Source organism: Coregonus clupeaformis, chromosome 12 (assembly GCF_020615455.1).
Source record: "Coregonus clupeaformis isolate EN_2021a chromosome 12, ASM2061545v1, whole genome shotgun sequence".
Classification (NCBI taxonomy): Eukaryota; Metazoa; Chordata; class Actinopteri; order Salmoniformes; family Salmonidae; genus Coregonus; species Coregonus clupeaformis.
Window position 1 is genome coordinate 38,668,296 of NC_059203.1, and position 21,350 is coordinate 38,689,645.

Sequence of the window (21,350 nt, forward strand, 5' to 3'; positions counted from 1 at the left end):
ACTACTCCCTTCACAGAACAGCGCAAACTGGCTCTAACCAGAATAGAAAGAGGAGTGGGAGGCCCCGGTGCACAACTGAGCAAGAGGACAAATACATTAGTGTCTAGTTTGAGAAACAGACGCCTCACAGGTCCTCAACTGGCAACTTCATTAAATAATACCCGCAAAACACTAGTCTCAATGTCAACAGTGAAGAGGCGACTCCGGGATGCTGACCTAGGCAGAGTTGCAAAGAAAAAGCCATATCTCAGATTGGCCAATAAAAATAAAAGATTAAGATGGGCAGTCTGAGATATGGGTTTTTCTTTGCAACTCTGCCTAGAAGGACAGCATCCCGGAGTTGCCTCTTCACTGTTGACGTTGAGACTGGTGTTTTACGGGTACTATTTAATGAACTATTTATTTTTTTATTTTTTAAACAAGTACATTTCTAAGTGACCCCAAACGTTTGAACGGTAGTGTATGTGTGTGGCAACATCCAAACTTTTTTCCAATAGATATTATCAATAAAACCGTTCCAATAAGGCATGACATAAGGTATAGATACAACATCCTGCTGAAACAAGGCTCGTATAGCTCTATTGTTGTTGAATGGACCAAAAGAAAAACAAATCTTTCCTACTGATGAGTCAACAGGGTTAATCGTAGGTATGTTCTGAGGGTCAGTTCTTGACACGTTCCTGAATAATAAAGCAACACCCCCGAGGGAATGGCATCTAAAACAATTGCAAAATCTTTAGGTGTTACAGGGATCTTGTAAAGTGATAAGAATTCCTTATAATTAAGTAAAATACCCTCTGCATTTACAAGTTGGCTCACCAATAGGATATTATTTCGGAACCAATATTCTAAAAACAAATAAGTATTTTTATACAATACGTCCCGATTATTCCATATATAATATCTGTGTGGAGAAAAAGTATGCTTATAAATGAAGGACCAAGACATTAAAACCAGTAGATAGTGATAGCGCTGATGTCATCCACGTATTCCTATGGAAAAAACCCGATGGCGCATGAAGCCGGAAGTATTTGAATTTGAAGCGTGCCATATTGCTGAACGGTGCTGAATGGAACCAAAAAAAAAACCGCTAAGGATCATGGTGAAAGTGGCCGTAACTAGCAAAGGATCATGGTGGATGTAGTCGTTTTCATCCTGCTTGAGCGGGTCAACCTATGAGCACACCACACCCCCTTAGGTGCACGTGCAAAGAGCATGCATGAGGGCGCAAGCCTCCTGGTAGCCTTCCGGCCCGTGATTGGTCTGTGTTAGCACGTGGTCCTGTGTGACGACAAAGGTAGTAGTCAGAATGGATCACTATTTAATTAAATATCTCGATTTGTATCAAACTTTAAAATAATTCACCATGGGGATCTAATTGATCATAATAAACACATTTTAGAGGCCAAAACGTCTGTCAAAAAAAATTGTTCGGCTGTTCTGGTGATCATAATTTACATGGGCTTTCTAGGACAGACCAGGGTTTTTGGCACCGCTAGGTTGCTACGCAGTAGCCAACCAACAGAGCGCATGACATCACGCTCCAGACAGTACATTGGGGGTCTGGCACAGACGTTAATTCAACATCTATTCCACGTTGGTTCAACGTAATTTCATAGAAATGATGTGGAAACAACATTATTTCAACCAGTGTGTGCCCAGTGGCTAGCCAGCACCCAGTGTCCTTCGCTAACACCTGCCGAACACCTGCACTTGCTGTCGTTAACAGAACTGCGGGAAAGCAGTGCACGACAGGCGGGGGCGAAGGACACTGTATACCGGTGTCTTAGCCAGCTAGCTACCATCAAAGATATTTAAAACTAAATCAAACTGCTCCTTGCTCTCTCTGTGATACCGTTGTCGCCCCCGCCCTTTCTTCTTCTTCTGTGGGGTTTATTGGTGGTTGGCATCCAACTTTATGGTGCATTATCGCCACCTACTGTACTGGAGCGCCCCCGCCTCCAGACTGTGTAATGGAGTCCTAGTTTAACAATGGACCAATAGAAGTATATATAGAGGGGTTCCTGCAGATTCAGGAATGCCCACATGCTGGAACGCCGCAATTGCGGCCCACAATTACACCCTTCTCCTTTGGAGTGCTGCATTTCAGCCAATGATTCATATACAGTGGGGAGAACAATTATTTGATACACTGCCGATTTTGCAGGTTTTCGTACTTACAAAGCATGTAGAGGTCTGTAATTTTTATCATAGGTACACTTCAACTGTGAGAGAAGGAATCTAAAACAAAAATCCAGAAAATCACATTGTATGCTTTTTAAGTAATTAATTTGCATTTTATTGCATGACATAAGTATTTGATCACCTACCAACCAGTAAGAATTCCGGCTCTCACAGACCTGTTAGTTTTTCTTTAAGAAGCCCTCCTGTTCTCCACTCATTACCTGTATTAACTGCACCTGTTTGAACTCGTTACCTGTATAAAAGACACCTGTCAACACACTCAATCAAACAGACTCCAACCTCTCCACAATGGCCAAGACCAGAGCGCTGTGTAAGGACATCAGGGTTAAAATTGTAGACCTGCAAAAGGCTGGGATGGGCTACAGGACAATAGGCAAGCAGCTTGGTGAGAAGGCAACAACTGTTGGCGCAATTATTAGAAAATGGAAGAAGTTCAAGATGGCGGTCAATCACCCTCGGTCTGGGGCTCCATGCAAGATCTCACCTCGTGGGGCATCAATGATCATGAGGAAGGTGAGGGATCAGCCCAGAACTACACGGCAGGACCTGGTCAATGACCTGAAGAGAGCTGGGACCACAGCCTCAAAGAAAACCATTAGTAACACACTACGCCGTCATGGATTAAAATCATGCATCGCACGCAAGGTCCCCCTGCTCAAGCCAGCGCATGTCCAGGCCCGTCTGAAGTTTGCCAATGACCATCTGGATGATCCAGAGGAGGAATGGGAGAAGGTCATGTGGTCTGATGAGACAAAAATAGAGCTTTTTGGTCTAAACTCCACTCGCCGTGTTTGGAGGAAGAAGAAGGATGAGTACAACCCCAAGAACACCATCCCAACCGTGAAGCATGGAGGTGGAAAAATCATTCTTTGGGGATGCTTTTCTGCAAAGGGGACAGGACGAATGCACCGTATTGAGTGGAGGATGGAAGGGGCCATGTATCGCGAGATCTTGGCCAACAACCTCCTTCCCTCAGTAAGAGCATTGAAGATGGGTCTTCCAGCATGACAACAACCCGAAACACACAGCCAGGGCAACTAAGGAGTGGCTCCGTAAGAAGCATCTCAAGGTCCTGGAGTGGCCTAGCCAGTCTCCAGACCTGAACCCAATAGAAAAATCTTTGGAGGGAGCTGAAAGTCCGTATTGCCCAGCGACAGCCCCGAAACCTGAAGGATCTGGAGAAGGTCTGTATGGAGGAGTGGGCCAAAATCCCTGCTGCAGTGTGTGCAAACCTGGTCAAGACCTACAGGAAACGTATGATCTCTGTAATTGCAAACAAAGGTTTTTGTACCAAATATTAAGTTCTGCTTTTTGGATGTATCAAAAACTTATGTCATGCAATAAAATGCAAATTAATTACTTAAAGATCATACAATGTGATTTTCTGGATTTTTGTTTTAGATTCCGTCTCTCACAGTTGAAGTGTACCTATGATAAAAAATTACAGACCTCTACATGCTTTGTAAGTAGGAAAACCTGCAAAATCGGCAGTGTATCAAATACTTGTTCTCCCCACTGTATACACCAGATGACTGATTTGGGGTGCTGTGTTGAAACCAACGTGCCTCCATCTTGGCACTCTCCCACCATTATAAAAAAAATATTTTGGAAGCTATAGAAATGCATTTATTAGTGTCTACATTCGTTTTTGCCACATGTATTATATTAGACACCTTAATGCATCCTTTTAAATTATATGTGAGCTAAACACAAAAATAAAATCATTTTCCTTAAAGTATATATATTGTTTAGAGATTTGTAATGTTACTGTCCCCAATACAACAACAAAAATACATGTAATTTTGTCCTTGAAACATTTTCCTATGGAGGACTGCTTATATTTTACTAAAATCTGTGTATAATGCGAAAGTCTAGCAACCCAAAGGTTGCGTGTTCGAATCTCATCACAGACAACTATAGCATTTTAGCTAATTAGCAACTTTGCAATTACTTACTACTTTTTTGCTACTGTTAGAAATTGCGTAATTCAAATCTGGTATTGGAATAAGAGAAAATCAAGAGATATTCAATCCAAGCTAAATTTATTATATGCAAAATGTATGTATGATAAGTATGATGGTTCGTATTCGGGCTCACTGAAATACCACGCAGGGCAGACAGAGAACTGGCTTCCTCATTACAAATTCTTCCTCAAATACCCTGACAGTTTTAGTTCCCGCTCTCTGCTGGGCCTATCAGGGTAGAGGTTGAGTGTGGTTTAGACTTAACCAACCCATCGCTGCCGCTCAGGCTGGTCCCAGCCTCTTGGCGCTCCCCTGTTGCCAAGTGTCTAGTTATTTTGCAACTTATCCAGAGTGTCAGCACTTTTTTGCAGTACCCGTCCTTGGACGGTTCACAGACAACAAAGAGGCAGTGTTCGGGTATTGTGAGACACAAGTTCTTATCTCCCCCTACTCCCTAAAACAGCTCCTCACATGAATCACAGCTTGTTATGTGAAACAATTTATATCAGTACAGTACAAACCTTTTATGCTTAATCATTAATGCATTCTTTCTAAGCTAGTCATCACATCCAGTTATGAGAAAATAGATCCCCACGCTACTTTGCAACTACTTAGCATGGTAGCTAACCCTTTAACCTAACTCCTTTCCCTAACCTTAATGCCTAACCTAATGTAGCATATAATACTAAAGCAGTCAAACTTATATCATACTACACCTGTTGTATTCGGCGCATGTGGCAAATACAATTTGATTTGATTAGCGCAGATCAGATCGCCACCCCCGTTCCCCCCTTCCCGTCCCCCGTGATCACGACGTTTCAGAACCACAAGACAGTGGATAGCGATGAAAGTAGCCAGGTCCTAGGCCAGTTGAAAGGACATAGCCTAAGTGCTGAGGCTTTTATCAGACTCACAACTGCCCTCAACCGACACAAAGAATGTAACTGCACCGTTACCCATCAGCAAGGGACTTCTGGGTTGCTGGCGGAATGTTTAAGGCGGGCACTTCAGCGACCCAGGTGTTTTAGGACAACGTCCGCGGTTCGGCTGCCCCGTTATCACCATAGCCTACTATAACAACACATCAGCCTTAACTGGTGTCTAGCCTGCTTTACCTTCGATGGTCAGTCGTCGGCGCTTGCATGCCCTACAGCTTCACTGAAGTTAGTTGGGATAGTTTTCCAAAAGTTCGGATTTACAATGAAAGCCAAGACTGGGGTCATCCTAGTCTTGTTCGCTGCTTTCGTTAATGTTGCAGCACAGGATGCTGAAGCCGGGCAAAATGTTGTGGAAGAGTTATTTGTGGAAACCTTGGTGAGTTCAGTCTATTTTCTCTCCAAAGCAGCGATAGGAAAGTGGCGAATCGTGCACGAGCCGAATGCAATGCATTGCAACATTCAGACCAAATTGAAACAATGAAGGCCTATCAGCTTTTCATTGTTAACGTTGTAAATGTATCGCTTATTTTATGTAATAAAACGATGCATTTATTTATTTGGAATGCAAATATCTTACACTTGATTTTATTTTTTCCATTTTCTCCCCCTTCATAAGGTGAAACCCGAAACTTGCTCTATAATGTCAGAAACGGGAGACACGCTAGAAATCCACTATACGGTAAGAAAAAAAAGTGTAAATGAATGGCCTAACTAACATTTTCAATTTCAAAGGTAGGCTAGGCACCGCCCTGTTTGACATCAGACCTAGCCTACATGCTTACTGAGATAAATATCGATAATATTTTTGGGATTTTTAAAAATGAAATCTGATCAAAAGTGTTCTCTGCAATTGAAGTGGTGCTGATTCATTGCACGTCAATAAACTTGACTCGATACGATGTTGCCTATGTGGCAAGGTGTGAAGCGGCAAGTTAGTAATTTCACTTCAGACTGGGAAATTCGTGTGCCAATCAAATAGTCAAATAAAAACAACTTTCAATTACACTTAGTTTGTAATCATATCTGGGATGGCAAGTAAATTGCATGTGATATTGACACGTTTTATGCGTGCCAGACATTCTACTCGGCAGTGTGATGGGGGAGGTGCAACACGTCAGCACTCTTGCTCAGTACCAGATTTCTAGAACATATGTGGTTAGCTGATTCGTAAAATACCTAACCAGGCGTTGTAAGATCTGTCACGCCTCAGCAACGTCTGAGCAGGGGAACACGACCACATCAAAGGACGAGGCGAAGCGAGGGATAACTGGGCATAAAATCTGTCTTCTCCAATAGGTGGCGTTTTTTCTAATCTTAACCACACTGCTAACCTTATGCCTAATCATAACCTTACATTAAAACAAAAGCACATTTTTGTTTTCCAGATTTTTTACGATATAGCCCATTTTTGACTTTGTGGCGGTTAACGAGTGAAAACCGTTGTGCCTGTTGTTCACACGCTTCTGCCCTCACATTGGCTAGAATGCTACCTCCCACCTGTTTTGCCTCGTCCCCGACTGCCTTCCATTTGTGAAAAGACTGTAATTATTTTCAGTGTTAAAGCGTCCACTAGAGTATCTGGTCAATATAATGTATAATCTGTGACCAAACTCTTCACCTATGACGCGTCATGCTTGACCATGGCCTCACCTAACGTCCCACTGGGCAACGTCTATTCGACATTGGTTCAACGTGATTTCATTGAAACGACGTGGTCGTTCATTCAACCAGCGTGTGCCCAGTGCAGCCACACCTATAAAGAAAGTTTTAAAAGTCTGTCAAGTGTTTCACATTTTAATGTGACTTGAAGGGGATATGCATCTTAACCTTCTATTTAGATTAGAATCACTGCTTGCATGCAAAATCCCTCTTTTAAAATGCACCTACCATATTGTTCCAATGCTCTGAACAGGGTAAATTGCTGGCGGATGGCAAGGTGATTGACTCATCCCTGTCCCGGGACCCCCTTGTTGTTGTGCTGGGAAAGAGGACCGTTATCCCTGGTAAAATCACAACCATTCAAATAGACCGTATTAGACATGATATTGATCACACAAAATAACAGGAACACTAGCTTATGTTAAAAACAGCAATATACCTTCAAATATAGCTCACACCTGCAGTGCAGTGTTTTTGTTATCGCATCATTCACTGTATATAGATAACGTGATAATGTATCTCCAACAGGTCTGGAACAGAGCTTGGTAGGAGTTTGTGAAGGGTAAGTAAACAGTCAAGGTCTGCCAATACAACATTTTAAAGTGGACATGTAGCCTACATTAATTTAAAACCACTTCCACTAGGAATTCAATATATGACTTGGCTAAGCAAGGACAATTAGTTTCAAATATAGATATTACCAGTATGTGAAGCAATCACAAAGATCCTGACTCAAATGACTTTGGTAAACAGGAAACTCTATGAGAATAACCTCTGTCTGTCTTATGGTCCTCTAGACAAAAAATCAAGACCACTATTCCACCACACCTTGCCTATGGAAAGAGAGGATACCCTCCCACCATCCCAGGTACTTAAACACATCTGCATATACACACATACTGTACACACAATAATACAAGCAAACACATACGGCAAATAAATATCTCACCTTGATAACACTTGACTAGCCGGTCCAGCACCTTCTCAAAGGTCTGGCTGAGCACAGCAACACACACACGACTCAGTACTTGATCCTCCCTCGATCTTCTTCCCTCTGTCCTGTTAGCTGATGCTGCTCTAGAGTTTGAGGTGGAGGTGATGTCACTGATCCAGGCAACCCCATGGCAGAAGATTGTGAATGATGTCTTTCCCCTAGTGTGTCTGGGCCTGGTTCCCACTCTGCTGGGCATGGTGGGCCTCTACCTCTATAACAAGGCCAACGCCCAGCGGCCAGGCAAGAAGAAGGCCAAGGACAAGAAGAGCAAGAAGAAATAAAGGAAACTCACAGAACTATTTAAATAATAAAATGTAAAAACAATAAGGGAGAGTTGTTATTATCGGATGGAATATTCCTCTTTTTTATTTGATAGTTATTGTAAGACACCTGGTAGAAAGAAGTACACAAAAATAGAATAAGGAATTGAGTTCTGCCAGAAGGAGTGCATTCTGGCAGTTTGAAGTTATAGTTACTCCTAGTCAGTGTACAACTTGAACACCTTTTGAAGTTCATCTAGGAGTGATGGTGTGTGTGATGTGAGCCTGTTATTTTGTGTGTCTACAGTGTGCGCTGCACAATGTGTGCTGCCTCAATGACAGTGTGGCGCTTGCGTTGGGCGTCAGCAGTGGGTTGAACGGCGAGGGTGGGCCGTGACACCATCAGCAGGGGGTTGCGATGGCGGAGGATTTCGTCGCTAACGGAGATGCCGTCCAGGTACTGGCGCAGTAAGACCCGCAGTTGCTGGTTCTCCCGGGTCAGAGCTCCTCTCTCCTGTTCCAGACACAGCCGCTCCAGCAGAACCTTGTTATAACGCTGCCAGAACCTCTCCAGAACCGAATAGTCCAGCATGGCCTGAGCACACAGGGTTACAAATGAGAAGTTAAGTGAGAGTCAAAGAACAGAACAGTGTGTGTATAATACAGAACTACAAATACCTGTGCCAGCTCCTCAGATGGAGGCTCCATAGCATTAGCTCTCTCCTGGCTCTCTTCCTCAGCAGTGAGAGAGGAGGTGTAGAAGGGCAGGACTTTCTCATGTTCTGTCTCCAGTTTACGACACATCTCAGCCAGACGCAGCAGCCTCTCCCCCTGATCCACAACATCACACAGGACAGAATGAGGACAGGGTGTGAGTGTAAATGTCAGTGAGCAAATGTGAGAATTCATAAGAAGTGAGTGTCAGTCAGTACACATGCATAAGTGTGACTGTATAGCATATTTGCTGTCTATGTATGCATATGTAAGTCAAAGCATGTGTATGTTTGGCTGCTAAACATACACACTAATGTACATACTGCATGCCTACACAGGCACTACACACTTTGCAACTGCATGTGTCCACATGCATAAACGTTAGCACCTTAGTGATGATGCCCTGTAATTTCTTGGCGGCGGCGTTGCTGCGCACGGTGAGGTTGGTGAGCTGGTTCCTCTCGGCTGCGCGGGCACAGCTCAGCTGGGCCTTGAGCTGGCGAGCCTGCAGGGTCACCTCCTCCCTCGCCACCCTCAGGCCCCGTGCTGCCCCCTCACTCTCCCTCTGGCTGGAGTTCAGCCTGGAGCGCAGAGCAGAGATGGAGTCCTTGGGGAGGGAGGAGACACAAATACAGTGGGAAACGAGCACTCATGCTGACATACACAGAGGGCATGCATGAATGAATACTCTATTCAAATAAAGTTAATAATACAATCACATAGAAAATATATTCACAGAGATGAGCAATACAAGCATTCTATTTTCATTTGGTAGACTGTTGCACAGAGTAGTCCTCTTGACCCTGTATTCTCTATAGGGGGAATTCAGACTTGAGTTACGTGTCCATAAATGGAACTTAATTCCCTTTTTATGAATTTTTTCTCTCAATGTGTATTCTGACCTTTAATTTATAAATTGATAAGCGCTATTGATAAGAGCTAGGTAAATGAGTAATCCGTTTGGATAAGGGGATTTTAAATATAAATGACAGTTGTTTTAGATCTATTTTACCTTATGATCGCTAGAGACAAATTTGAAATCTGTAATATGGCTGCAAACTGAAAAGCATATCAACCTGACAGGTATTTATGCCCCTTTCCCACAGTGAAGTACGAAATGCTGTGCCGCTATGCATAATTGAACTCGTATGGCCTTATAACTTTTAGGGAGGAATCTTGGAGATGCAAAGCCAAGCAGAATGACAGTCGCGCCAAATTTAACCTTTGTGCGCTCTAGAATGTTTCAATTATATTCCCCAACTTTTCCTGTTTCCTATAATTTTCTATCGGTAGCGACCGTAAGTAATAACCACACATATTTAACTGCCAATTTAGGGTTCATTCCCTTCAGTTAGTAGGCCTACCCTACATTTCGTACGATTCCATTGTTTGATTTTGCCTACCTTTATTTTTTACCTTTGTAAATGTCATGTCCATGTGGTTGTTGCGGAGGGTCGCTAGCAATAGTGAATAATATTTAATTACAAGTTGTCCAATAATTTGGGACATGTAGCCTATTTGAGTAATTGTGGAACGCAGACACAATGTGGCAGTTTAAACCTGGAGCACGGTTCACGACAACTGGACTGTTGTCATCACAGTTCCATCATCAGTGAGGATAAAGGTAGATTTATATGACTGTTGTTCAACCACTATTGTACATTTTCCTCCCCTTCCAATATTTCATGGATTGAACAACTGAATATGGCAACTTTCAGGATGAACCAAACCTTTGTATTTTTTATTCACCAATATATCTTGTGCATAAAGACTCTCCAAACCTGTTTTATTGATTTATTAAGTAGGTAGTTTCATATATACTTTCCTAACCCTAAATAAGCTACATATTTTTAAATCTACTAAATGGAGACTAATATGATGAATATATTTTGATGGCTTTCTTCATTGATCCCTAATAATCGGAACCCGTTCTCTCGATATATTCTAGTGAGTCTGTTGAGAAAATTACAATTAAAAAAGGTACACCGTATTTAACGGGATGGCTTTTGATAAATGTACTGAAAACCCTATTAAATGAAAACTCCATGAGAATCTGTTGGCCAACAAGTGGGAGGTTTTTCAGCTGTTTAATTAAATGTATTCAGTGCGCATATAGGAGCCACGCCCAAAGAGTTTATTGCGCACCTGCATACAGTAAGTTTGAATACCAGATACTGAGAAGTGCTTCAATCAAAACATGTTAAAAAGACAGATTTCCTAAATCTGAATCGGCCCCTATAGGAACAGTAGTCTCTGTAGCCCAACACTGACCTGCATCTTCTGCAGCCTCCTCATCTGCGTGTCAATCTCCTGGGCGCTGCGCTGGTCGCGGGTCCTCAACGACTCAAAGGCTACATGACGGTCCTCTGTGGCCTCGTTGTAGCTGCGTAGGGCCTGTTGGAACTGACGCCACAGGCCCTCCACCGTCCCCTCTAACTGGATCCTCAATGCATGCTTCTCCTCTATGTTCTAATGGGAGAGGGAAAGGAGATCACAGATCACAGACAGGGCATGTAAGCCGGCTCACACAATATCCCCTAACAGCTGGTTCAAGGCTTGTTTTGTTCTGTTGTTCATAATGACTAAGGTTAAAGGGATACTTCGGGATTTTGGCAATGAGGCCCTTTATCAACTTCCCCAGAGTCAGATGAACTCGTGGATACCATTTTTATGTCTGTGTCCAGTATGAAGGAAGTTAGAGGTAGTTTCGCGAGCCAATGCTAACTAGCATTAGCCCAATGACTGGAAGTCTATGGGTATCTGCTAGCATGCTAAAGAGGAGAGATTATCCTAGACCAATTGTGAGGATCTCAGGATGGAGAGAGGGGAAATTAAAGGGGCCCACCAGAGGGAAAAAAAACTGATGCTGGTTGTCTGAGCCAGACCCCTACCCTGTTCTTGATGTCGTCTCTGGTGCTCTGGTAGTCCTGGCGGGCCTCCACGTCCACCTCCATGTAGAACTGCTCCATGGCAAAGGTCACATCCTCCAGGTAAGCACACTCCTGCTGGTGCTGGGACAGGATCTGCTCCCTGGGAAACACACACACATTTACATTTAAGTCATTATCCAGAGCGACTTATAGTTAGTGCATTCATCTTAAGATAGCCAGGTGAGACAACCACATATCACAGTAAGTACACTTTTCCTCAATAAAGAAGCTATGAGCCCGTCCTCCCCAATTAAGGTGCCACCGGTCGCCTGTGACACACACACACACACACACACCTTTCAATTCACATACAACACAGAGCATCACTATCTAGTAAATATCAAACTTGCATCGAGGTTAGAAAAGCTTTTCAATTCAGTAGTTTAGTGCAGCATAATTCAGTTATATTAATTGTTGTGCAGAACTGTGTATAGTGTCTCTCTCTGTCTATTAGACAACTGGACTGATGTGTGTGTGTGTGTGTGAGAGAAGGTTTTACACACACCTCTCAGAATTGAACTCGTAGCTCAGTCCCTCCAGGCTGCTGTTCCACTGTTGCTCCAGGGATGCCAGCCTACCCTTCTGCAAGGCCAGCAGACAGTCCACACACTGCAGGTGAGAGCGCAGGGCCTGGGCTGACTGCTGCTCCGCCTCACTCAGGTCACACACCAAACACTACAGCACAGAGAGAAAGAGATATAGACTGTCACACCACAGGCGGCCAGTGATACCTAAATGGCTGGAACGGAATTAATGGAATGGTATCGAACACATCAAACACATGTCCTTCTAGACCTGTCTGCTGCCTTTGATACTGTGAACCATCAGATCCTCCTCTCCACCCTCTCCGAGCTGGGCATCTCCGGCGCGGCTCACTCTTGGATTGCGTCCTACCTGACCGGTCGCTCCTACCAAGTGGCGTGGCGAGAAGCTGTCTCCGCACCATGTGCTCTCACCACTGGTGTCCCCCAGGGCTCAGTTCTAGGCCCTCTCCTATTCTCGCTATACACCAAGTCACTTGGCTCTGTCATATCCTCACATGGCCTCTCCTATCATTGCTACGCTGACGACACACAACTAATCTTCTCCTTTCCCCCTTCTGATAACCAGGTGGCGAATCGCATCTCTGCATGTCTGGCAGACATATCAGTATGGATGACGGATCACCACCTCAAGCTGAACCTCGGCAAGACGGAGCTGCTCTTCCTCCCGGGGAAGGACTGCCCGTTCCATGATCTCGCCATCACGGTTGACAACTCCGTTGTGTCCTCCTCCCAGAGTGCGAAGAGCCTTGGCGTGACCCTGGACAACACCTTGTCGTTCTCCGCTAACATCAAGGCGGTGACCCGATCCTGTAGGTTCATGCTCTACAACATTCGGAGAGTACGACCCTGCCTTACACAGGAAGCGGCACAGGTCCTAATTCAGGCACTTGTCATCTCCCGTCTGGATTACTGCAACTCGCTGTTGGCTGGGCTCCCTGCCTGTGCCATTAAACCCCTACAACTCATCCAGAATGCCGCAGCCCGTCTGGTGTTCAACCTTCCCAAGTTCTCTCACGTCACCCCGCTCCTCCGCACACTCCACTGGCTTCCAGTTGAAGCTCGCATCTGCTACAAATCCATGGTGCTTGCCTACGGAGCAGTGAGGGGAACGGCACCTCCGTACCTTCAGGCTCTGATCAGTCCCTACACCCAAACGAGGGCACTGCGTTCATCCACCTCTGGCCTGCTGGCTCCCCTACCTCTGCGGAAGCATAGTTCCCGCTCAGCCCAGTCAAAACTGTTCGCTGCTCTGGCACCCCAATGGTGGAACAAGCTCCCTCACGACGCCAGGACAGCGGTGTCACTCACCACCTTCCGGAGACATTTGAAACCCCACCTCTTTAAGGAATACCTGGGATAGGATAAAGTAATCCTTCTACCCCCCCTTTACTCCAACCCCCCCCAAAAAAAAAACATTGTAAAGTGGTTATCCCACTGGCTATAAGGTGAATGCACCTATTTGTAAGTCGCTCTGGATAAGAGCGTCTGCTAAATGACGTAAATGTAAATGTAAATGTTTCCATATGTTTGATACCACTCCATTCCAGCCATTATTATGAGCCGTCCTCCCCTCAGCAGCCTTCTGTGTCACACACACAGTCCAACAAGAAGTAAATCACAGATGTTTGTGGAAATAAATAAATACCTAACCTTGATGACACTGTCCTTCCGGTCCAGCACCCTCTCAAAGGTCTGGCTGAGCACAGCAATGTCACTGCGCAGTTCAGCTGCCCGTGTCTGGCGGAGAACTGCTCGCCACTGCTGCGTCAACTTGTGCAGGTTCACTGCACTGTTGCGCTCCTCCTTCTGCAGCTTATCCTGGTTTCATTATGGTTAGAGATGACGGGGAAGGTACTTAGAGGTCATGCAAGGACATTTTGAGAATAGAATAGGCTTAACAAGTTGCATCGGGCTGTGTGACTTTTCATTGGTTTACATTCTTGAACATACCTTGAGGAATTGAGTTAGCATGTCCTCCTTCCTTTTGGCCATCTCGTCCTCTGCCTGGGCCCTCTGCTGCATGTACAGGAGTCTCTCTTCCTCCGTCATCCCTGCCTGCTTCCCCCCTCCCCCCTTTTTTGCACCCTTCTTTGGCATGGTTCCTCTCTCTCAAGCTCCTCCTGGGGTGCTGTTTTGGTGTCACTCGACCCACTTCACTTTCTCGCTCTCTTCATTCAGAATGGGTAGCCAAGAGTTAAGACAGACAGACAGACTTTTAAAAAATGAGCAACCCACACAAAACAGCCTAAACATTTAATTAACATCAAGTTGGTAGTCATTGTCCAATAACAAAGCAAACACATAGTAAAATCCTGCTAGCCACCTAGCTAATATTCCATTCATTCTATGATGCAATTTCTCACTGTCATATGGTCATGTCCAGAGCCAGATATGTCCATGCAGTTTGCAAACAACCCGTAAATGTATTTGCGACAACTAACATGTTGCAGTGTCTTACCTGTGTGAATTCTAGAGATATGACAGCGGGATCTCCCCAAAATGAGTTTGTGTATGGTCTCCTAGCAACATTCTAGGGGTAAACAGACCTAGGGGGCACGCCAGACTGCACACACTGCGCCGCCAATGTGCCAAAAAGAAAGTGCTAGGAAAAATGCTATGCATCGATAAAGCAATCATTATCAAGGAATGAACAATATTATAAAATGAGTAACTTGTGATGATGTACATAGTGGTTTATCAACACCCACTTGCAGAAACGATGCATTATGCAAATAAAGCAAGCGTTATGCGAATTAACATAATGGCAAATGTTCCCTTTCTTAGAGATATTTCTCGCTGTCCAGGACAGACAGGAAAACATGGACGCATGCTTCTTCCGTTAAGCAAATTGAAATAATTTCCAATTAGCATTGAAAAATAAGTATTGAAATCCCGAAGCGAAGTGCCAGTCAATTTGTAACACCAACAGAGAAAATTCGATAGTAACAAACAAATGTTTGTAAATTGCGGACTCATGGAAATGCGTCATGAGAAATACGGACTACTACTATCTAAGACACCGGATGCCCCATATCCTTCCGCGGAAAAATATTGTTGTTATTTTGTAGAACCAACATAATTAATTAGTTGATTTATTTGATAATAGCATAATTATATTAACTTTCTATATATTAAAAACAAATAAATAGGAGTGCTTTCTGTGTCGTTCACAACATCCAGGGTGCTGGAGAGATATAGTTCGGTCGGCACCCGTACTTCGGTCCTTTTTCCAGCCTCCTGTTCAACATGGTGAGTTACTTTACTGAGTTGTCCAGGATTTTGAAAACGAATTAATGACTAAAAACTCAATGTACAGCCCCCCGCCATCCCCATATTTACATTCAGTCCGTTTATATTCTGATGCGGGAAAAACTTGAATGAAGTTATAGAGCTATTGTATAACTGTGGACCAGCTAACTAGATTTCTAATTTACCGGTACGTAATTAGTTGGTTAGCTAGTTAACTACACGTTCTGGCAAAGGCCACTGCACAAATAGGAAACGCCTCCGCAACAAATGTAAACATGAATCTTTTTTATGCTGAATAATGCTCAAGTTGAGGAAACTGAACTTGAGGCTGCTTGAAACATGGGTTTTGTTTTGGTTGACCAAGAGTCGGTATATCGCAGGTTGGTTCTTTATATGCATAATAATTATGCAGAGATTACTGACGCAGCCAATTAGCTACTCCTATTAGCAAGGCTTAATCACCTGATCTAAAAAAAAAAAATGCCGCGTCAGTAATCTCAGCATAATTATTATAGGTAGAATAACTAACGAACCTACAGTGCATATAAAGAACCAACCTGCGATATACCGACTCTTGGTCAACCAAAACAAAACCCATGTTTCAAGCAGGCTCAAGTTCAGTTTCCTCAACACTGAATGTTGGTGAAGAACCATTTTTTAAGAGTCCACAGGATGAGTAGTTGGCTAGCCTTCCGGTAAAAAATAATAACTTGCCTGTCAACTTTTCATTGCGTAGCCCGGTGCGCCATCCTGTGGACTCTTAAAAAATGGTTCTTCACCAACATATTCAGTGTTGTAACCAAATAATGTCTCATTTGTTTTACAGATTAATTTTTATGTTTTGAGAAAGTAGATAAGTTGAATACTAAAATATGAGTATTAATAATTTACATCAAATAAAACGTTAATTTCAGTTATGTGCATTGACATAAACAATAAACACTGTTGGAGTTTGTGTTGCAGAGGTGCACTTGGAAAGTAAAGGAAGAAATACACAAGATGGGTTGAATAAATATATATTATATTTTAGACTTTTGTTTTTGTACAAATAATTTCATATGAACATAAACAAAACAAACAATTAAATCTCGACCTCCATCCCTATATTGTCACAAAAATCACAATAAAAATCCAGCTCCACCGATACCTCTGGATCCCACTGCACAAACCTGCAGAAGTCACACACACCCATGGCACCTCGGATCTACACTCCTGAGGGGAGCTTGCTGGCGGATCATGCTCCCCGCAGCGAGCACAGCAGGTAGTGTCTTCTTTTATATAAAATAATAATAAAAATGGATTAATATGGTTTTGTAAAATGTAGAAGTTTTTCAACAACAATAGTAATTGATACATCTGAGAGAGAAACAGATTATGAAGTACCTGAGAGTGGTGACGTGACCAGTGGAGCTTTTCTCTTCCTTTTCTGTGCTGCAGTTTGAGAAAAAGTAGTGTTAGACAGTTGCATGAAAACCCTTCAACTTTTTTACATTAATACCTCTGGAGGAAGCTGCAGAGGTTTTGGAGGAGTTGGAGATGACTTGAGGGTTGGTGCTATGGACTGTAGATATGTAAAGAGAGTTTTATTTATTTATTTACACATTGCTGTTTTATAAAACAGAAGTCATTTTTTCGTAATTTAACATGTGTTTACCTGTGGTGGCGGTATTCAAATTGCAGGGGGCAGGGACACCAGACGAGGCTGCTATGGTGGTGTGACAAGGGGAGACGGAGGAGGCAGTTGGTCCAGAGGAGGCCGTGTTGGAGGTGACAGACAGGGGGGTGGTGTGCATCGTGGTGGTGGTGGACAAAACCGCCGACGATGGCTTGGAGGAGCTGGTGTTTGTAATGGTGGGGTTGAGGGGCCGACGATGGTGTGGCCGGGAGAGTAGGCACGTGGCTGCCTTCTGCAGCTGGGGACTCCGGCGGCTCCTACAGGTGTTGCACACTGGGAGGCACTGGCAGTGGTGATGCAGCTGTCAAGAGTGGTTCCAGCAGGGTGTCCAGCAGAGGCAATGGCATCAATGGTCTCATCCATGGCAGCCCTCTCCTGTGCCCTCTGTGTTCTGAGGGCTGCCCGACGCTCTTTCTCCTCTGCCTCGGCCCTCCTTCTCACCCCTCTCCTGCCACTGGCGCGTGTATTCCTCCCCGGTGAGGCATGTGGCGACCACAGGGAGTCTTCTGTATCGGTCCAGCTGATACTTCAGGATAGTAAGGATGTGCCTCAGGTCCTTCGCTATCAGCCCCCCCTCTATTAGGGGGTGCTCTTCTAGAGCTAGGGCTGGGACTGGAGTAGGGGCTGAGGGTCCTCCTGTGGTCACTGGGGAGGAGGTGCTGATGGACGGCACAGTGCTGCTGGTTCCAGGAGAGGCGGTGGTGGGACCCGGTAGGGACCGAGGCGGCATTAAACGGGACCCTTCAATGGCTGAAGGGTCAAAAGGGAAGAGGCCATACTTCTTAAACCCTTCCACCACATAGCGCATGTCCTTGCTTCGCTGGTACTGGTAGCGGAATACTCTGGCAAATTCTGATTTGTTTACCATGTAGGAGTGGTCAAAATGGCTAAGTTCTCCAGCTACCATGGAGAACTCAGCCTTTAAAGGGCCAAAGTATGCCACGTCCAGCGGCTGCAGGACATGGGTGCAGTGTGGTGGAAGACAAAGAAGTATAACCCCTTCCCTTAGTGCCGCCGCGAGCACCTCCGGGTCCATGTGGCTCTTGTGCCCATCGAAGAAGAGGGCGCTCTTTCACTGCATGCTTAATGAAGTGCTAAAACCACTTCCTGAACAGGTCCCCGTCAATGTAGCCACTGCTTGACTGTCCATACAAGGCTTGGGGGGGCCCTCCCAGTGTGTAGTGGCCCCTCCCAGTGTGTAGTGGCCACCAGGGAAACACTTGGGATATAGATTTGTCTGGGTTTCTCCCTCAACCCACTCTCTGCTTCTCATAAGAAGTGAAGAAGGTGTCCATCGTTGGACGTGTGGCACACTCAGCTCTCCCCCTGTCCAGGTTGTCCGGCCGCCTCATGCTCAGGTTCTTGTGCCTCCTCCTGAACATTTCCCACCACCTCTTCCCCAGTGGTGGGATTGTTTCCCCTGGGTACCAAAACCTACAATAGAAATGAATATATAATTGTCCATCCAGGATGAAAATGTTTGTTTTGGCATCACCATACACATCCACATTTACATCACACACATTGAGAACAGTCAGTCCACCAATCTACATACATAAACACCAAATAAGTGCATATTTTGTCTGCATATTTCATCAGCCTCTGTCTGGTGAAGGGGAACCCATGGCTGGCGCAGTAGATACAGTACTGCACCAGATAATTTATCCTCTTGTGCAAGCAATGTGGGTGGTCCACTGTGACAACCATGGGTCACCCGGCCGCTCAGCCTGTCCGCCAGGGTCTGCCGAGGTACACCATGCACCTTGGTAGATAAAAAAATAAAACGGTTACTAGCAGATAAAATTCACATACACATGGTAATCTCCTAAAAACAAAAGATGCCTAACCTTGGCAGCCTGGCAGATAGCCATCCCTGCCCTGCAGTCCTCCATGGCATGGAACATGTCCACCTCACTCCACTGCTTCCTCTTGACTTTCTCCATGCTGTGGTGGTAAATACATGTAGCTAAATAACTTGGCATACTATACACATTTTAGAAAGATAACTCAATCTGAATATGTATAAACATTTACATTTCAAAGCTAAGGCATTGAAAGGTGATGAAAGATTTCACAATAACTGAAAGTGTACCCATGTTTTTTGTTTATCTGTAATGAAAATTAGTGTCCCAATTAGTTTAATATATATGCATACATTGTAACATTTGACTAAATACTGCCTCTGTAGCTGTTGTAAGATGAAACATAGCCAACAGTGATGGGTGTCAAAAAGTTCATGGTTCAGAGTTCCAAATACATTTTTGCAGATCTTTTAGCAAAACGCCAGTCAGAGGACTCCAATTTTGATACGGTAAAGCTTGACAACATTCAGCTGTTTCCGTGATATGTATTATCTAACGCTTACAATTTATTTCCTTTTTGCTGTCTTAGCAGTTCTATGAACATTTAGCAAGTTAGCAACATTAGAAAATCCGTTAGCTATATTTCATAGGTAAAAAGTTGGATATTAAATTATGTGTGGTCTGTCGCGCAGTCAAATTTTGCAATATGCAGCGTGTCCCTCAATGTGTACGTATAACCTTTTTGAAAACTCTCAAAACTTAACTTACATAAATTGCACTGAAAATCGGTGGTCAGCTAGCTAGAAGGGTGTCTTTAGTCGCGAAACTTACCGTTATTTTCCAGTCCATTTAAATGTTGAGCTCGAGGTGATTTAGTCCTCCAACTGCTAGTGTCAGAAGTTAGGTGGTGGCCGATGTTGGGGGAAAATTAGCTACCTATAATAATTATGCTGAGATTACTGAAGCACACATTTTTTTGATCAGGTGATTAAGCCTTGCTAATGGGAGTAGCTAATTGGCTGTAATGAACTTACACAAAGGACTGGAGTCTTGTGAATTACTCAACAGTGAGCCTCTGCTGATGTTCGAAGACATTCATTGTGCCTTTGTTTATAGACTAAGAAGAGACGGAACTGCGGTCGTGCCAAGAAGGGCCGTGGGCATGTGCAGCCCATACGCTGCACAAACTATGCTCGCTGTGTGCCCAAGGTCATCAAAAAGTTTGTCGTCAGGAACATCGTGGAGGCTGCTGCTGTCAGGGATTTCTGAGGCTAGCGTGTTTGAATGTGAGTAGATTGTTGAATGGTCTGAGGGTAACTAATCGTGATGCTATTAGGCACACTGTTGGTCCCCAGGACCAGCATTGAATGACACTGGAGCATGTATTTTGCTTGATTAGATCCACCAGATCAGTGGTTTATTACACTTCATACTCAAACATCCTTTTGCCCAAGCTCTACATGAAACTGCACTACTGCATGAGCTGTGCCATCCACAGTAAGGTGGTCAGGAACCACTTCACAGAGGCCAGGAAGGACTGTACACCACCACCCCGCTTCAGGTCCAGTGTGAGTACTCGAGCACCAAGCTCTGCCATAGCCATTAATTCTGCCACTAACTGGTGATCAACTCAATGAGTTCAACTAAGTGTTGAACTCATTCCATGGAGGGCTGAGTGTGTTGGTTTTCTTTATTTCCTTTCAATTTGTCCAATTAAGACCTAGACAACCAGGTGAGGGGAGTTCCTAAATAATCAGTGACCGTAATGGATCAATCAAGTACAAGGGAGGAGAGAACCCACAGACACTGCCCTCCATGGAATGAGTTTGACACCTGTGGCCTGCACAAAGCCTAATGTCTGGGATATCTGCATGCATTGATAGAATCCTCAGTCAAATACAGAAACTGACATTTCCATTCCTGCTTTTCCCCTAACATTGGCTGTTATTGCATGATGTGATTGTGGACTACTGTTCTGATGGCGTGTTTTCTTTCTACAGGGTGGCCCACCCAGAGCTCCTCCAAAGCCCATGTAAAACAGATTGATTTTAATCTATTTTTCACTTGCAAAACATTTAAATAGATCTTTATAAATATCTGAATGTCTTATTTATCAATTTAGGAAATATCAGCCAGTCAAGTTTATTTATTTGGAATACTCTCCTTCAATACAGTACAAAACTTACAGTAGTTTAATCTTGATACACATACTTAATTACATTATGGTACATGAAAAAAGGCTCTGCAGTTAAAGCGAATCCACACCATTCACAGGGGCAGGAGTAAAGGTAACAGAGCAGATAGTCAAGTCAAAGGGAACCTTGACTAGAGAAACCTTGAAAAGGAATGGAAAACATTTAAACAAGGGCAATAAAACTAGATTTTTGATTTGAAAAACAAGCGCACATCAGTAAC

At 44.1% G+C, this 21,350-nt stretch overlaps 2 protein-coding genes and 1 long non-coding RNA gene across 7 annotated transcripts; 2 read left to right on the top strand and 1 right to left on the bottom strand.

Moving 5' to 3' along the window:
• Positions 1–5,123: 5,123 nt before the first annotated feature.
• LOC121577610 (peptidyl-prolyl cis-trans isomerase FKBP11) lies at positions 5,124–8,084 on the top strand. Its single transcript, XM_041891347.1, has 6 exons — positions 5,124–5,483; positions 5,724–5,786; positions 7,020–7,110; positions 7,295–7,328; positions 7,564–7,634; positions 7,833–8,084. The coding sequence occupies exons 1-6, from the start codon at positions 5,370–5,372 to the stop codon at positions 8,039–8,041; spliced, it is 582 nt and encodes a 193-aa protein (XP_041747281.1). The 5' UTR covers positions 5,124–5,369; the 3' UTR covers positions 8,042–8,084.
• Positions 8,085–8,089: 5 nt separating this feature from the next.
• Positions 8,090–15,175, bottom strand: LOC121577609 (dynein regulatory complex subunit 2). Of its 2 annotated transcripts, none has more exons than XM_041891344.1 (9): positions 14,668–15,175; positions 14,160–14,377; positions 13,860–14,027; positions 12,170–12,339; positions 11,626–11,764; positions 11,006–11,203; positions 9,123–9,341; positions 8,699–8,851; positions 8,090–8,615 (listed from the first exon to the last, which is right to left on the bottom strand). In XM_041891344.1, the coding sequence occupies exons 2-9, from the start codon at positions 14,304–14,306 to the stop codon at positions 8,322–8,324; spliced, it is 1,488 nt and encodes a 495-aa protein (XP_041747278.1). In that variant the 5' UTR covers positions 14,307–14,377; positions 14,668–15,175; the 3' UTR covers positions 8,090–8,321. The 2 variants fall into 2 exon arrangements, with proteins under 2 accessions (XP_041747278.1, XP_041747279.1); XM_041891345.1 differs by lacking the exon at positions 14,668–15,175 and adding an exon at positions 14,573–14,659.
• A 124-nt stretch (positions 15,176–15,299) lies between these two features.
• LOC121577612 lies at positions 15,300–21,031 on the top strand. Of its 4 annotated transcripts, XR_006002661.2 has the most exons (5): positions 15,300–15,458; positions 16,594–16,719; positions 20,052–20,221; positions 20,390–20,503; positions 20,936–21,031. It is a non-coding gene; the product is annotated as an uncharacterized LOC121577612 (long non-coding RNA). The 4 variants fall into 4 exon arrangements; XR_006002663.2 differs by lacking the exon at positions 16,594–16,719 and having other exon boundaries at positions 15,311–15,458; XR_006661603.1 differs by lacking the exon at positions 15,300–15,458 and having other exon boundaries at positions 16,528–16,719.
• Positions 21,032–21,350: the final 319 nt, after the last annotated feature.

Excerpts from the sequence above, each read along its gene's own strand:
- LOC121577609 (XM_041891344.1), bottom strand. The coding sequence starts at position 14,306 with ATGCCAAAGAAGGGTGCAAAAAAGGGGGGAGGGGGGAAGCAGGCAGGG. Across the intron at positions 14,028-14,159 it reads TGCTAACTCAATTCCTCAAG|GATAAGCTGCAGAAGGAGGA; the intron begins GTATGTTCAAGA and ends TAATGAAACCAG. Across the intron at positions 11,765-12,169 it reads TACGAGTTCAATTCTGAGAG|GGAGCAGATCCTGTCCCAGC; the intron begins GTGTGTGTAAAA and ends TGTGTTTCCCAG.
- LOC121577610 (XM_041891347.1), top strand. The coding sequence starts at position 5,370 with ATGAAAGCCAAGACTGGGGTCATCCTAGTCTTGTTCGCTGCTTTCGTT. Across the intron at positions 7,111-7,294 it reads AAAGAGGACCGTTATCCCTG|GTCTGGAACAGAGCTTGGTA; the intron begins GTAAAATCACAA and ends TATCTCCAACAG. Across the intron at positions 7,635-7,832 it reads ATACCCTCCCACCATCCCAG|CTGATGCTGCTCTAGAGTTT; the intron begins GTACTTAAACAC and ends CTGTCCTGTTAG.